The 16,145-nt window shown below is 52.4% G+C and overlaps 1 protein-coding gene across 1 annotated transcript in view; it reads right to left on the bottom strand.

The window, feature by feature from the left end:
• Positions 1 to 16,145, bottom strand: part of SH3RF2 (SH3 domain containing ring finger 2) — a 36,309-nt gene extending 20,164 nt beyond the window's left edge. The window contains exons 1-2 of the mRNA XM_068159089.1: positions 15,662 to 16,145; positions 709 to 978 (exon numbers count right to left, since the gene is read on the bottom strand). Of these exons, the coding sequence (XP_068015190.1) occupies positions 709 to 978; positions 15,662 to 16,033 (642 nt within the window). The 5' untranslated portion in view covers positions 16,034 to 16,145. The remainder of the gene's footprint in view (positions 1 to 708; positions 979 to 15,661) is intronic.

Here is a 16,145-nt window from a genome sequence, read left to right as displayed (position 1 = left end):
CAGCCTGGACCACAGCTGCCCTTTCCTTCCCCACTTCCTATGGGAGAGAGACAGGAGAGCACTGCAGCTGCGCTGCCAGCTGGACATGAAGGTGACTTCCTTGGGAGGACACCAATGCCCCTGGGCAGGACTTTCTGCTCTGCTGTGCCTCACCTACTTCAGACACACCAGGGCCAGTTGGCTTTGCTGGGAGGTGCATGAAGCTGCTGAGAGGAGCGTGTCCTCTGACTGAGCACCAGCGCTGCAGCCTTCAGGGAACAAAGGGACACAGAGTGGAAGCTCAGGTGTGGCTCTGCAGGTTTCTGCCTCCCCTGGGCTGGGTACATGCCAGCTGCATAAGAGATATATCTCCAGACCTGGAAGCAATTTCCTTCACTGTGTCAGAATTTAGGGATCTTCTTGGAGTGTTTTGGTCCTGACTTGGAACACCACCACCACCAGTAGCTGCTCCTCATCAGTGACAGCAGCATGGGTGAGAAGCTGAACTGAGGCACTGCTTGCTGTGGGCACTCATCTCCCTCTAGATGCCCCTCATCCTGCAAGTACCAGTGGGGCAGTTGTGTGTGTGGGTTACCTGCTGGCAGCAGCACCAGAGGGGGCTTGTGACTCACTGACTTCCAAAAGGGATCTCCTATGGAGCTGGGGAGCAGCAGAACACCCAAACAGTCTGAAGAAGCACACCGCCCAGCCCCTCTCTGGTGGTGGTACCTTGTGGAAGGTCAGGGAGTCCTTGTTCTCCAGCTTGTCCCTGCTTCTCAGGTCAAGGCTGTAGAGCGCTCTGCCGAGGGGTGGTGGCAGGGGGAGGTGCTTGATGACTTGCACGGAGCTGGCTGGGAAGACGCCGCTGACCCCATTGACCTCCCCCAGGTACCAGTTCTCGTCCAGCTGCCGGAGCAGCATGATGATGTCCCCCTTGTTGAACCTCAGCTCCCCAGGGTTGTGTCCTCGGTAGGTGTACAGGGCCTTGGCTCGTGGGACCTGTGGGACCAGAAACAGCCCTTGCAGTTCATCCATGGCAGCAATCCTTGACCTGGACAGAATTCTTCCAAAGCATTTGGAATTACTGGGAAAAGTGGAGGCCTAAGGTTTAAGCAGGCGTTTGTTGGGATTAGCTGCCCACATCCTCTCTTGATGTCTTTTGCTAATGAGGATGAGCTCCAAAATACTTACACCAAAGTTCTATCAAGATGAAAAGCAGGTTGGACTTGTTTGAGAGTATTAAGAAACAGCTAATGCCTTAAACTAGTCTTCCCATGGGATCTTTCTGCCTGCTGCGAGGTCCCCTCTAATGCAATGTCTGTTTTTGTCAACCCAGGTATTTCTATTCCAAGAGTGTCCAAGCTCACAGGCATTGTCCAGCTGACTTGGTGGCTGTCACCTGCAGTGGCCAACTGCTCTTGTCTCAGAGGACACAACAAGAGCAAGGGGAGTGGAGGTCACTGCTGCCTCCTGCTTTACCATCCTGTGACTGTGGCTTTATTCCACTCTATACTCTGGGTCACAGGGAGAGAGGCTCTTCATGCTGTTGCATTGGAGCATAGCATGAGAAAGAGGAGGCACAGTGGGGCCAGAAATGAGGGAACTTTGCCCTCCTGACTCTCAGCAAAATGAAACTGCCAAGTTCACTGGAAATAACCCTTAGCTACCCCAGAGAACTCCATTTCATACCCAAGGCAGCAGAATATTTAGATGCCTCAATAAGCCCACAGCTGTCCCCAGGCTTGGTCCTCTGAACCCAGCAGACTTGAGGGCAGCCTGGGGGGTGTTTTTCTTGGGAGGAGTGGAGATATGTTGGTGTTTTCTATGCTCCAGATAACAGTTCTGATCCTGGTGGGTACCATACCCTGGAAATCAGCAGTACTAAGAGGCTCCATCTTTACACACTGGTGATAAAGACAAGATGGAGATACCTTCAGCATGTTTGTTGGACTAGAGATCTGTGTCCTACACAAGTGCATCCTGGAGTCAACCTGTGTTTCTTTGTGTTTGTTGCCATTTGTGACATGACAGTTGTATATGAAATGCACAACTGATGTTGACCTCTGTCGTGCTGCTGGACCTTCAGCTGGAACAGAAATGCTCCTTCAGCTTCTGGTCAGCTCTGAAGTGGTTAGGAGATTGGACTAGATGATTACTGTAGGCCCCTTCCTAATGAAGTCTTCTGTCCCCTCCCTCTCCTCCTGACTTGTACCAGGTTCTCAGCTTCAGTGATATCTTGCATTGTGGTTCATTTTAATCAACCTTCTTTTGGTGCTACAGGAAGAACATTTGTGATTGGCAGAGGAGCTCCACTCGTGACCAACCGCTTCAAATCCAGCACATCATCAGCTCTGGTCCACTGGCCACTGGACCACCAAGGAGAGCAGGGTCACACCCTTGAGAGCTGAGGTGTGAGGGAAGCTTGCTGGTGGGGCAGTGGGATCTGTGGCTACTGGTTCTGCCTCTCCTATGGACAAAATGTGGATTTTTGTCTGTCAGCTGCCAAGTGCTGCAGTCTTGTGAGCTTGACCCCCGGTGGAGTTTTTCCAAGCCATAGTCACCAACCCCTACTGACCTCATGGGGGGAGGCTCTTTTGTACCAGTGGCCCATCCAGACTTTTCCTGCCTTTGTATGAAAGGAGATGCACCCATTTCCCCAACCCACCCACCTCGGTGCCCAGGGCTTGGGCAGGATTGCTGCTGCGTTCCCCCATCAGCCACTTTGGGAAGTCAGGAAGGTGGAAGAGAGAAACTCTATGTGAGACTCCTCAGGGGTTGAAAGGATCAGATTTTCCATGCAGATGAGTTAGGTTTTGGGAAGAGGACCTCATCCAGCACTCCCAGACATGGATGTTTGGTAGGCAGGACCCAAGAAGAGAAAAATGTTATGTGCTGTGTTTGCCTCAAAGTGTCTGAGCAGGAAGCAATTAGTTCAGTGCTTAGTCCTAATTAGTTCATTTTGTCTGTTTGTGCTAACAGCAAACACAAGCACTTGGCTTAGTGAGGCTCAAAGTACATTGCTGAGGGAAAAAAGGAAATGATGGAAGTGGGGCTGGGGCCAGCTTCAGCCTCCATCAGATCTCATATGGGAAACAGGGACCATGGCAGTACTGGGACCATAGAGACCCTCGCTGCCAATCGACGTGGGTGCTCACACCTCCTCATGCAGAGAACCAGACTGAGGGAACAGAGGGCTACAGGAGGGCCAGTCCTGTTTTGGGAAGGCTCAGTGACAGCCTCACTGGTGTGAAATGAGGACAAAGAGCACAGAAAGAGACCTTTGATGGTCTTGGGAGCGAGCAGAAGAACAGGGCTCAGGAAGGAGGAGCAGAAATGTGCAGGGTGATGAGAGCCTGGCTGCATGGCAAAATGAAGCAGAACATAAAAGGCCCCAAGAACAAGTTATGGAAATGTATGAAAAGTAAGAGAAACTCTGCAACGAGATGGATGCCTGCTGCTGCCTCGGGAGGGTAAGCCAGCATGGGGGGATGAGTCTGGAACAGGTTTTCTTCAGCAAGAAAAGGGATGAGGCAGGAGGGCAGGGTGGACAAATAACTGACACCGTGCCAGGGGAGGTTTAGGTTGGATATTAGGAACAATTTCTTTGCTGCAAGAGAGGCCAGGCATTTGAACAGGCTACCCAGGGAGGTGGTGGAGTCACTATCCCTAGAGGTATTCAAGAAATGTGTGGAGATGATGCTTAGGGACATGGTTTAGCGGCCACGGTGGTCTTAGGTTGATGGTTGGACTCGATGATCTTGGAGGTCTCTTCCAACCAAAACAGTTCTATGACAGGTGAGTTTGTGACAGTGGGTTGGCTGAGACTCACCCCTGATGGGTAGGTTGTTGGTTGGATGGATGGATGGTTGGATGAATGAATGGATGGATGGTCAGATGGATGAATATGGCTGTTTCTTCCTCTAAACATGGCCATAACCTTCTATTTCCTCACCTCCTCTTTAACCCTTTCCTCCCACTTTCAGCCCCTTCAGGTCTCACAGCCTGTTCTGTTTTCCTCTGAGCCTGGTTTGCTTCCCCATTGCTATCTCCTGGAGCTGGCAGGGGCCACTGACCTAACCTCATGCTGCACATTACCAAGCAGAGCACTTGCTCTCACTTGCTGAAATTGGTTGCAAGACTGGAGCTAAGTGAATGAAAGTCACAGTCAATGCTCTCCCATCCAAAAACCATTCAGAACTTTGGTCTTTTGGGACTTGCCAGTAATTTTAAGTACTCACAAGGTAACATTGCCTCACTTCACAGATGTTATGTCAAGAAATTATGATGATGACCCTTTGATCTGTACTTTACTCCCTGCTGAAGCTCCCTGTGCTCCAGGGAAAGGCTCTGAGGGCTCTTCAGCTCCCCACTCCAGCCTGGCTGCAGCAGAGGGCACAGGACCCCCCAGGCAGGGACTGGGGCTTGTCTCTGTTCTCCATAAGCCTCAATTAAAGCCACTCCAGACTGAAGTGCCTCCAAGGGACAGGTGGTGGTAGAGAGATGTTGGGCTGGATGCAGGTTTCTGGTGGTACAGCCAGGGGAGCTGGACACACTCTGGACTGGCTCAGCACGGGATGACCAACACTTTCCCAATCCTATGCTCTTTCAGCTGCCAACATATATTTTTTTTCCCCTAGTATTTTATCCTCTGTTAACAGCAAAAAAATCAATGTGACTGAAAGAGAGAGGAAAAGGATTGAGAGAACTGTAGCAGTATGGAGCAGCTTGTTTGGGAACCAGCTGAAATTAACCTGAAATTGAGTTTTTCAAGATCTCCACTTCATTAAAGAAAGAAGAAAATCAAGTCATTTTTAAGGCCCAAGTCACATTTTTTTTTTTGCCAAAGTCTTTGATGCTTTGAAAAAAATCCAACATAATTTGTTGTCTCTTCAGCCCCTGAGCCAAAAACACCCCATTGATTCCCCAGCTTTATTTAGGACAGAAGCTGAGCCTTTATCTACCCACACGGAGCAGCCAGTGTGGTTTTGCTGTACTAGGAGCAATCCTGCTTCATAAAATACATCTTCAAGCTGGAGTTTTCAGGGAGATGTACATCAGGGTCACTGTTTCTTAATGTGTTCACAAGATGTGGGAAGGACAAAGAAAAACAGCTAAATTGCTCTGCAGCTATTCCCTGGGGAGGCTGGGAAGCAGCAGAACCCTCCCAGGGCAGCAGATCCCATCATTTATGGTTCCTGCTGCTGCCAAATCCCAGGACCTGTGGCCACATCTCTCATCTGATTTCTGTCTCAGGCTTTGGCTGGTTTCTGTCCACTCTTGGAAGTGTAGGATCCTCTGCAAGGCATCTGCTTTGCTCTGTTACAAGCAGGTTAATTGCAGAGGCAGAAACTGGGGTGCTAATTAATCCTGCGATAGAAGTGGGCGTGCCTGGGGGAGGCTGCTTGGGACCGAGGGCAGAGGAGAAGCTTTCCCAGGCCAGGATGTGATCCTGGGCATGGGATGAGGACAGATCTGCTGTGCTCTGCTGGGTTTCCCTCCAACTACCTGCCCAGAGGCTCTGCGCTGATCCCAGTCAGTGTTTTCTGCAGTGGGGTGGCAGTGGCAGGGAGATGCTCAGCTGAATTATTGCAGATCCTGGCACACTGCAGGGTTCAGCTTCTGCCTTTGGTTTCAGTGGGGAAATGCTGTGAGAGTCCTGGGAGAACTCAGCTAAAGCTTGGTGAAAACCTGGGTAGGGTGTTGGCTGCCCAGGAGCAGAGAGGCAGCAGCTACAGAGCAGGAAGATCACTTGTGAGCAGAAAAGGCTCTTGATTTGTGATGCCATCCAATGCTTCACCTAATTAGAGAGCAGGGTCGTTCCTGTTCTCCCAGGTGAGACCCCTGAGCAGAAGATGACAATGCCATCACGCATGAAACTGCCTGCTGGCACTCCTCCAACCCCCACTTCAGGGAAGACATTAAGAGGCTGGAGCAGGTCCAGAGAAGTGCAACAGAGGTGGTTAAGAGTCTGGAGAACACATCTGGTGAGGAGCAGCTGAGCTGGGGTTGTTCATCCTGGAGAAGAGAAGGTTGAGGAGAGACCTCACTGCTCCCTACAACTCCCCAAAAGGAGGCAGGAGTGAGGTGGGAATTAGTCTCTTCTCCTTAGGATCAGGTGATAGAACAAGAGGAAGTGGCCTGAAATTGTGCCAAAGGAGGTCTAGGTTGGACATGAGGAACAATTTATTTAAACAAGAGTGGTCAGGCATTGGAACAGGCTGCCCAGGGAGGTGGTGGCATCACCATCCCTGGAGGTGTTCAAGAAATGTGTGGACATGGCACTTGAGGACATGGTTTCATGGCCATGGTGGTGTTAGGTTGATGCTTGGACTCAATGATTTTAAAGGTCTTTTCCAACCCAAACAATTCTATGATTCTATGACCTTCCAGGCTGTCAAGCAGACAAGGAGATGTTTTGCTGAGCCCTTTGGGCCAAAGGCAGTGCTGCTGAAACCAGGCCCTTGTGGGTTCTGGTGTTGAGAGAGCTCTCATCTTGCCTGTAGTGCTCTGGCTGCTGCCTATAGCCTCTGCCAGAGAAGCCTTTTCCTCTCTATTTTCTGGGGGGCTCTAACTTTTGTTTTGATGCTGCCTTGGATTTTTTTGCAATGTTTTCCCTCTCTATCATGCCTGAGTGAGACAGGATCCTGATTTCAGGCTCTCTGAGCAGCTGGAGACCTGAGGTGCTCCATGCTGTGGGGCTGCAGAGTGGTTGGGAGAGCCTGGGTGAGACAACACAGCAGGGAAACTCCAGGGTGTGGAAGCAGAAACTCCCTTCAACCACTGCAACACAGCCTGCGGTCTCTAGGCAAGATCTTTCCTCTCCTTGGCCACTCCACAAGCAGGGGTGGTTGTGGCAGATGCACCTCAACAGGTTCTCCCTACTCTTAGTGGATTTGAGGCCAAGAAGACTGATAAAGATGATGGTTTCTTACTATTTTAGGCATGTGGCATCAGCTGTGCTGGGGCAGCCACCCAACATAGCTGAGGCTCCCTCCGTAGTCAACAGCAGCAGATGACAAATCCGTGCATGTGTGGAAGCAACTCAAAGCATCTCCTGGGAGAAATGTGCACTGTAATTATCTCAGACAGGCTCGTTAGAACTTCCTCACTACTGCCAGAGGATTAATCTGAGGCCACACACCCACAGCACTGGTACTTAGAGAAGAAAGAGAAGTGTGTGAGGTTGGCTGGGGTGGGGGTCACTGGGGAGAGCCATCACAAATTGCCCAGAAGGGAGAGAAGCAAAGCTGGGAGTGCAGTGAAGGGGGGAGATGCCTGATGGAGACTTGTGTCCTGACCTCAGTGGGGGTTGGTGAGGGCACAGCTGGTCCCTGTTTGTGGTCCCCACTCTCAGGGATGGTCCATGCTGCCAGAGGCTGCTGCTGTACAGACACTGTGCAGTAGCAATTCCTGTCCTGGGAAGTGGAAGATCCAAGGAGACAGAGCAGGTGAAGGGTGGGTCTATGGTGGCAATGCTGTCCCTGCTCTACCTGTGGGGACAACACTAAGGGTGTGGCTGAGAGACAGGCAGTGACTCCAGGACAGATCTGAGAACATGATTGAGGCCACACTGCTGCTGATTTACACAGGGTAAGTTGCCCAGGGAGGTGGTGGAGTCACCATCCCTGGAGGTGTTCAAGAAATGTGTGGATATGGCACTTGAGGACGTGGTTTGATGGCCACAGTGGTGTTGAGTTGTAGGTTGGACTGAGCTTTTCCTACCCAAAGAATTCTATGATTCCATGATTACCTACATGTTGAGGCCAAAGGACATGCTGGCTTTCCACAGCGAGAGGCCATCACTAACAGCCACCACCCAAGCTGATTGCCACTCTTCTACAAGCTGCCTTCAGCATCCTGCCACAGCCTGCCCCTATCTGGATGGGTGGAGGAGCTCATCCACTTGAGTGCTCAGCTGGAGCAGCTTCAGGGCTCTCCGGGATCCAGAGGATGAGAAGAGTGATTTGAATGCAAATGAATTGCCAGCACAGTTCTGTTTTCCTGCGGATAACTTCAGCCTTGTCACAGAGAACAAAACCCTCAGAAGTGAATCTGCCACTTCAATCTCTTCAGCTGATCATGCTCTGAGCATTCAGACAGCTGGGTGCTTTCTGCAGTGCCTCTTCCCCAAGGAGCGCTGCTCCCATCCCAAGCACAGACTGCACCAGGGACAGCAAAGTCTGTCCCTTCCTGCTCACATCACTGCTGGTGCTCACCAGACCTACCTGATGCCCTCTTGGGTTCACCAGGACACAAGGCCAGTGCTGGTCATGGCTAAAGCTGGTGGGCCCCCTGCCCTGTGAGCCAGCTGAAGCTCACAGAGGGAAGCCAGGGGTGCAAATTGTGGGCATTAATCTGGGTCTGGAGAGCGCTGCCCGAAGCTGCTGGTGGCAGTGGGTGTGATCCACAGCCCAAGATGAGAAGAAGCCCAGGAGTGTGCAGGAGCAGAGCCAGAGCCTGTCACTGGGGCTGGGTTCTGTGCTGCCACGCCTGCATCAGCTGGTGGGGCCATGGCACTTACACCATCTACCAGCTGCCACCCCTTTGATGTGCCACTGCACCAGGGCTTGCATCACCTCTGAGCTCTGCTTGCTATCGTCCTGCTCTCTGCTGCTGGGGTAAGATGGGAAATGGGGAAAAGGCTGCACAGGGGCCAAGGAGCATCTTCCATCCTGGAGAAACTCTTCACTATCTCTGCCCCCATGGACCCTTGCAGATGTCTGTCCCTGCTGTGAGCAGTGGCTGTGGGCAATGGCTGTACTGTGTCACTGATTTGAGCCTCATGGAAAACAAACAGTGGCAGCCCTGGGTGTGCCCAGTCACAACGCCCTGCCTCAGCACCATGCTGCCTAGTGCCCTCCCTGTGTTGGGAAAGGGAGTGCTGGCACTGTCTGTCACCCAGCTCTGACAGGCCTGGGCAGTGGTGCCACCAGTGCCAGCGGGCATGGGGATGGGTGCTCTGCAAGCTGGAACAGCACTGGTGGCAGAGGGTGGGATGGTGACAAGGATAAAGGACAAGAGATGGCACTGGATGGGGATGAGAGATGGTGCTGGGGGCAGGGATGGGGACAAGGGACAGTACTGGTCCCCTGTGTTGTGTCCCTGCCACCACACCAAGATGCCAGACCCAGATGGTTGCTCACAGGCTGGAGTTCAGTTTCCACACTTCAGTGGGTGCTTATCTGGTGCCAGTGCATCTCCCCACCAGCTCCTCACCTTTGCTTGGTAGCCACTTTGGTGGGAAATCAATGACCTTCATGAAGTGATGGTCACCAGCCAGGCCTTGCTTCAGTTGCAGGACAAGAATGGGGAATATGCTGTGCACTTGGCCTTGGGTGTTCTCCTCCTGCCCAGGCCTGGGGCTGGACAAAGGAGCTGCTGTCCTGTATTTCCATTTCCTAGGGGAGGCCCAACAGACCAGCAGGACATGGGGCAGTGTGGGTCCCCAGCAAACAAGGCTGGCTCCTTCCTCTCTGCAAAGCCAGGGAGAAATCCTGTGCCCATCATTTGTTCATAGCCCAAAGAAAACCCTCTTAATGGTTGGACCAAACAACACATATGTGTCTCAAATCAGCATCCTGGACTGTGTCCCCTCTCCTTCCATCAAAACAAATGAGGTTCCCCAGAGCAGGGTGGGCTCAGACACCCATGAGCCCCTAGGGAAGTTTCTTAAAACTCCAGGTCATGGCTCTTGATTCCTTTTACCTGAGCCCTACCCGGGGGGGCTGATGCTGAACAGACTCTGGCCACCTGAAGAGCAGCAGAACAAAGTCCTACTTGAGTGCAAGCATCACATTCTCCTACGGTGAAAGACAGCAAGATCAAGTTTAGATGGCAGCAGTGAATGGGTCTTCTCTGTGCCAAGGTCCAGCCTCACCTCTCTCAGGACACCTTTTTGTTCCAGCCCTAGAACACCATCAGAGCTGCACCTGAATGTTTCTCCTCTTCTCCCTTCCCTCTGGAGGAGAAAACTGCAAAGTCAGGCCAATGACCAGCTTCATGGGTGCAGGGATGACGGCCAGGCACCAAAGGAAAACTCTCTGAGAAGAGGAGGACTCCCAGACTTTCAGCCTCCTGGCTGACCACGACACTAAGCAGGTGAGCAGGCGTGCTGAGAAGCCTGCTGTGCTATTCCTGACTTGCCATCTGAGCCTGACTCATTGCCTTGGAAACAAATTCAAACTCTGCTCTGTTTGCAGCTCGCTGCCTCATTTCGTAAAACCAGGGAAACTGGATCCTGATGTTGGCCATGGAGGTCCTTTGGCTGTCCCCTGCCTCACTCACCCATCAGAAGTGCAGAGGAGAGCTTGCCAGCAACCCAAACGGACTTGAACATGTGAGGAGCCCACCACAGCCCTCTGCAAGGCCCCCCATCATAGAACCATGCCTTGGCCCAACTGCACCAGAGCACCTTGCTGGGGGCTTCATCCTTCATCCCATCACAAAGGTATTTTTGCTTTAAGCTTTCTGTAGGGAAGCCTACATAGCCCTCACCCTGTGATCCCAAGATCTACCTCAGGCCACTGCCCAACAGAAAGGAATGGGTGGCTGGGTGTCCTGGTGTGGGACACCAGCTCTTCCTTGTGGCTACAGCCATTGCCAAGCTTCCTGCCCCTGAGCTCTGGAATCTGTTGGTGGTGCACACAGATCTTTTGGGATGTGCGGTGTCAGGGAATCTGTACCGAGGTGACCTCACTCCCTCTTTGTGGTGGCTACAAGTGCTGAAACTCCAGGCAAAGGAGAAAAAGGCCCAGGGTGACATTCTGCTCGAGGTGCAAGCCAGCACTGCAGGGGCAATTCTGCAAGTCACACTCATTGTTTTTCAGAATGGGACAAACCCTGATGGGATGTAGCTGTGGGGGAGGATTTGGCCCTTCATGGTATCCCTGCCCATGGCAGGGGGCTGGAACTATCTTCAAGGTTCCTTCAAACCCAAACTTTTCTATGATTACAAAAAGCCAGGAGGCCACACATTATTTCTATCCAAATCAAGTTGCTCCATCTCCAGCTGAAGGACCCTGTGGCACAAGCAGCCACCACCCCTAGCAGCTGCTGGGCAAGAGGCTATTCCTCCTCTTTGATGCCATGGCCTCAGGCAGAGCCAACGTGCCCATGCAGAGTCTCCAGGTGTGTTAAGGTCTGCTCAGCACTTGTCCAGCCCTGGGTGATATCACACACGTTATGAGGTCATGGCTGGGACTGCACTGGCAACTCTTGGGATGGGTTTCTGGGGGGCTGGGGAGGGTGGTTTGCACAACGAGTGGGTCAGGAAACGTGCTTGCCTCCACTGGGTGCAAACATGGGGGTTGCTTTGAATCAGGTTTCTAAAAGCTCCAGCAATCCATGTGCTGTCTGTCAAATCCAGCATGGAGCTGGGGATGTTTCTGGGGGAGCAGCACACACCAAGAGGCAGGCTCTATATTTAGGCGGCCGTGTGAAGGTGGCGACGTTGGAGTGCGGGATATTTTTATCCCCATAGAGGTGTGATCTGTCTATCTCCATGAAATGCTGGAGGGGGCTGCCACAGCTCTGCTCCTGCAAGGAGAAAATAGCCCAAGTCCCAGATAAATCTGTGTGGTCCGGGTTTGCTGGAGGCAGGCTGCCGTGCCCAGAATTATTCTCCTCTGGCTCACTGCCCTCTGTTTGTTGTATGACAAAGTTCAGCATCCAAGTAGCTGTTTGGTGGCCTGGGTAGATTTGTGCAGCGTGTGGGGTGTACCCAGGTCTGCTGCTCCAGTTTGGGGCGCACCTTGGCACGCAGCCTCCCTCGGCCACGGTGGCATACGCAGGCTGGAGCCGGGTGAGACGCTTCAGCACAAGCCCTGACCACACCTGGCACATGCCAGAGGCGGCTCCTGGGAGTTCAAAGGCTCCAGCCTTGATCACTTACACATTCACCTCCTGGCAAAATCCCTTTATTCTTAAATTCCAGACAGTTTCTTATGTGGAGATCCTGGAAATCCAAAGTCTTGTCCTCTCTGCATAGATGTTAAAGATCTTAAAACCTGGCCAGACGCCCCGGGAGCAGCCACCGGGCAGTGCCAGTGGCCTCTGTGCCCAGGTGGCTGCTCCCACGGTAGTGTCTCCTTGCCTGTCTGGTCCCAGCACGGGCACAGCCTAGGCACAGTTACACCTAGATACATATATGTGCCCATGTGCACAAACCCCGATCGTGCCCACCCCATGCTTGCATGCAGGCAGCAGATTCTGTCTGTGACTTAAACACTAGCAGGGAAGCATCAGCCTGGGATGGGCTGTGACCAGAACATTCCCTGGTTTTAGGGCTGGCTCTGTAGAACCCCTGGGTGAAACCTGAGTGCTCACTCAGTGCTCACTCAGCAGCATTGCTGGGGATGCTCATGCTTCCCCCTGGGAATGATTTGAGATAGAGTCACAGAATTGTTTGGGTTGGAAAAGACCTCTAAGATCATCCAGTCCAACCACCAAGCCAACACCACCATGGCCTCTGAACTATGTCCCCAAGTGCCATGTCCACATCTCGGCTTGCTGGGTGGTAAGGGCACTTGTTTTACCTTGTTGCCTTCTTGGGTGCTCAGGAGGATGAAGTGCAAAGCTGGCAAGGAAAGATCTCTGCTGAGAAGAGAAACTTTGATCAAAGTTGTGATTTTCTCAGCTCAGTGGAGTAAAGGAAGTTTATTTATAGAACAGCCTGTTTGATAAAAACAACCCCATCCTGCACCCTGCCTTTGATGGTGGAGCTGGCTGCAGCGCAGCACTGTGCACGGTAATATTCTTTGCTTTGTAGCACCAAGTGGTGCATGGAATTAGCAGTAATTAGCAGACTATGCAGATTGGGGCAGGCTGTCTTTGGGGAGCACACGACCTTCCGCTGCAGCTGCAAATGGATCCTGCATTGAAGAGCACCCAGGAAAGCAACTGTGGTGGGATTGGCTGTGGTGGGGCAGGATGGCACAATAGCTGTTCTCACTATGGTGGGGCAGGGTGGCACAGCAGCTGTTCTGTTCTCACCATGGTGGAGCAGGATGGCACAGCAGCTATTCTGTTCTCACCATGGTGGACCAGGATGGCACAGCAGCTATTCTGTTCTCACCATGGTGGAGCAGGATGGCACAGCAGCTATTCTGTTCTCACCATGGTGGACCAGGATGGCAGAGCAGCTATTCTGTTCTCACCATGGTGGAGCAGGATGGCACAATAGCTGTTCTCAGTATAGTGGTGCAGGGTGGCACAGCAGCTGTTCTCACTATGGTGGTGCAGGATGGCACGATAGGTGTTCTGTTCTCACCATGGTGGAGCAGGATGGCACAATAGGTGTTCTGTTCTCACCATGGTGGAGCAGGATGGCACAATAGGTGTTCTGCTGTCACCATGGTGGAGCAGGATGGCACAATAGGTGTTTTCACCATGGTGGAGCAGGATGGCACAGCAGCTATTCTGTTCTCACCATGGTGGAGCAGGATGGCACAATAGCTGTTCTCACTATGGTGGGGCAGGATGGCACAGCAGCTATTCTGTTCTCACCATAGTGGAGCAGGATGGCACAGCAGCTATTCTGTTCTCACCATGGTGGAGCAAGATGGCACAACAGCTGTTCTCACCATGGTGGAGCAGGATGGCACAGCAGCTATTCTGTTCTCACCATGGTGGAGCAGGATGGCACAATAGCTGTTCTCACTATGGTGGGGCAGGATGGCACAATAGGTGTTCTGTTCTCACTATGGTGGAGCAGGATGGCACAATAGCTGTTCTCACTATGCTGGTGCAGGATGGCACAGCAGCTATTCTGTTCTCACCATAGTGGAGCAGGGTGGCACAGCAGCTATTCTGTTCTCACCATAGTGGAGCAGGATGGCACAGCAGCTATTCTGTTCTCACCATGGTGGAGCAGGATGGCACAATTGCTGTTCTCACTGTGTCTCCTGACAAGAAGCATCTGCCCTGTGATGCAAATCACTTGGAGGCCTCTGCACACTTAGATAACTTCAGGTGGATACCCTGAAGCTCTGGATGGGGCAGGGAGATGACAAGTCACCCTTACTGCTATCTTGTCTCCTTGCACCACACAGGCACCTCCAAACGAGTCCTTGCTGCTGCACAAGTGACATATTGATCTCACTGGGTGCCAGTTTAGGGCAGGGTCCACTTGCATTCGTGACCCATTGGAGCAGCTGAAGCGATGTCTGCTGCCATCTGCATGCATTTCAAACCACCAAACCCCAAACGTGACTAATACCTTTCCTTCTTCACCTTGCAGCTGAGGATTCCAAAGTGTTTTAGAATTAATTAACCAATTAAGCATTTCAGTGGAATGTGTCTTTATGTCCCTCTGTCAGGAGACAAAGGAAGTCAGAAGCTATCTTAGGGCTGTGTGGGGATCTGGTCTCCAGCCCCAGCCCTCTTGCCCAGGGTCACTGGCTCTGCCCATTCCTGGCAGTTTGGGCTTAAAATGCTTTTGGGAGCTGCCAGCTGATGGATGCTGCTATGATAACAACAACAAGTTCCTGCCTGCCCCGAGAACTGGTGAAAGAAATGTGAAAGGGGTGAGAGAGGAGCAAAGCAGACAAACAGATTTGTGCTTTTATCTGGGGCTGGAGGACCTAGAACCTTCTCATCTCAGCCAGTTTCCCCTCAGTGCCCACTGCCCAGGCTCTACCTCTCTGCCTGCTGGACATGCCACGGGCCAGCAATTCTCCCAGGAGAAGGACTCGCTTCACGTGGCCAAACTGCCACACTTCCCAGTGGGAAAACCAAGAAAGGAGATCCTGAGAGATGTTGGGTTTGATGTGTGACCCATCCAGTATGACTTGTCAATGTCACAGAGGGTCCCTGGGATACAGACACCAGCTGATGCACACAGGGCACGGGGGTCCTCCATGCCCACATGGGTGCATTCCCATAGTACTGGGGTGAGAAAACCTGTCCTCTGCCTGCTGCAAGCTTGGAGCTCTGCAGCTCTGAGCAGTGCTCTGAGGCTGAGCAGCCACTCAAGCCAAGCTTTGAATGTTAGGGGAAGGTTTGTAGAGGTACTGAACAGAAGGAAAGTTCTGGTGGGAGAAGTGGAAATCCAGGAACAGAGCAAGGAAAGGTGAAGACACAGGTCAGGCTGTACCCAAAACTCAATGGAGCCAAAACCCTTCACCAGGTCTAGTATCATGTCCTTGTCACTTGAGAAAAGTGTTTGCACTGTTAAAGAAAATAGAAGAAACAACTTAAAACTGGCTCCCTAAATCACCCCTGGAGAAAGTTAGGAAGGAAGCTGAGTTTAATATTTGTCATTAGTGAACCTCAAAGTACTTTGCCAGGGACCCTTCTTCTCTTCCAGAGGCTGGGGAAACTGAGGTGCAGGAAAGACCTTTCCATAGCAGTTAGAGCTTTGCAGTTACTGATTTAATTGCTATCTGTCAAACCCCAAAGTGCTGGAAATATCCCCCCCCCCCCCCTCCTAAAAGTCAGAAGGCATCTGGGAACTCCTGGGAGCTCACTCCTGCTGTGCAGAAGGACAGGCTGATTGTGTCCCAGGCTGCGAGTTGCCGCAGCTGCTGCTGGAGTCAAACAGTAACAGGGAGCAGCAGCAAAACACAAGGCTCTCACCCCAGACGTCTCTGCAGCGCTGCTGACAGCAAAGTTTCACAGCTCTTGGCACACCAGAAGGAAGCTTTCTATGCTGATGGACAGAGCAAAGAAGAAGGACCTTGCTTACCCCTTCCATGTGGATCCTGGGGTTTGTTGCTAGCCGGTGCTGATGAAGTTGCAAGCCCCTGGGGACCCTCCTGATGGAGGCAGGGGAGGACAGGACTCCCGACCTCTGGATTGAACCAAATCTGGTGACGTTTTGTCCGCACCTGACTCCATCCAGGAGACGAATGAGGAGCAGGTTGGAGGGCAGCTGCTCGATGCTGCAGAGGACGAGGGTCCTGCACTCGGGGCACCTGAGCTCCTTCTGGGACTTCAGGATCCTCTGCAGACAGGGCTTGCAGAAAGTGTGCTGGCAAGGTAGCACCTTGGCGGTGGCATCGAGCTTCTCGAAGCACACAGGACACTCCAACAAGTCGAGGAGAGCTAAATCATCCATCTTCAGTGCGGAGCTCCGTCACCAGCGGAGCCGCAGCCATCCACATGCCACAGCCACTGGAGCAGGCTAAGGAGACTTCCCGTGCCCGCCAGAACCACACCGCAGCCCGGAC

This window comes from Melanerpes formicivorus, unplaced genomic scaffold, assembly GCF_026170545.1.
Source record: "Melanerpes formicivorus ecotype bairdi unplaced genomic scaffold, bMelFor1.0.p_v2 SCAF_2, whole genome shotgun sequence".
NCBI lineage: Eukaryota > Metazoa > Chordata > Aves > Piciformes > Picidae > Melanerpes > Melanerpes formicivorus.
This window is presented reverse-complemented; position numbering and strand designations above follow the sequence as displayed.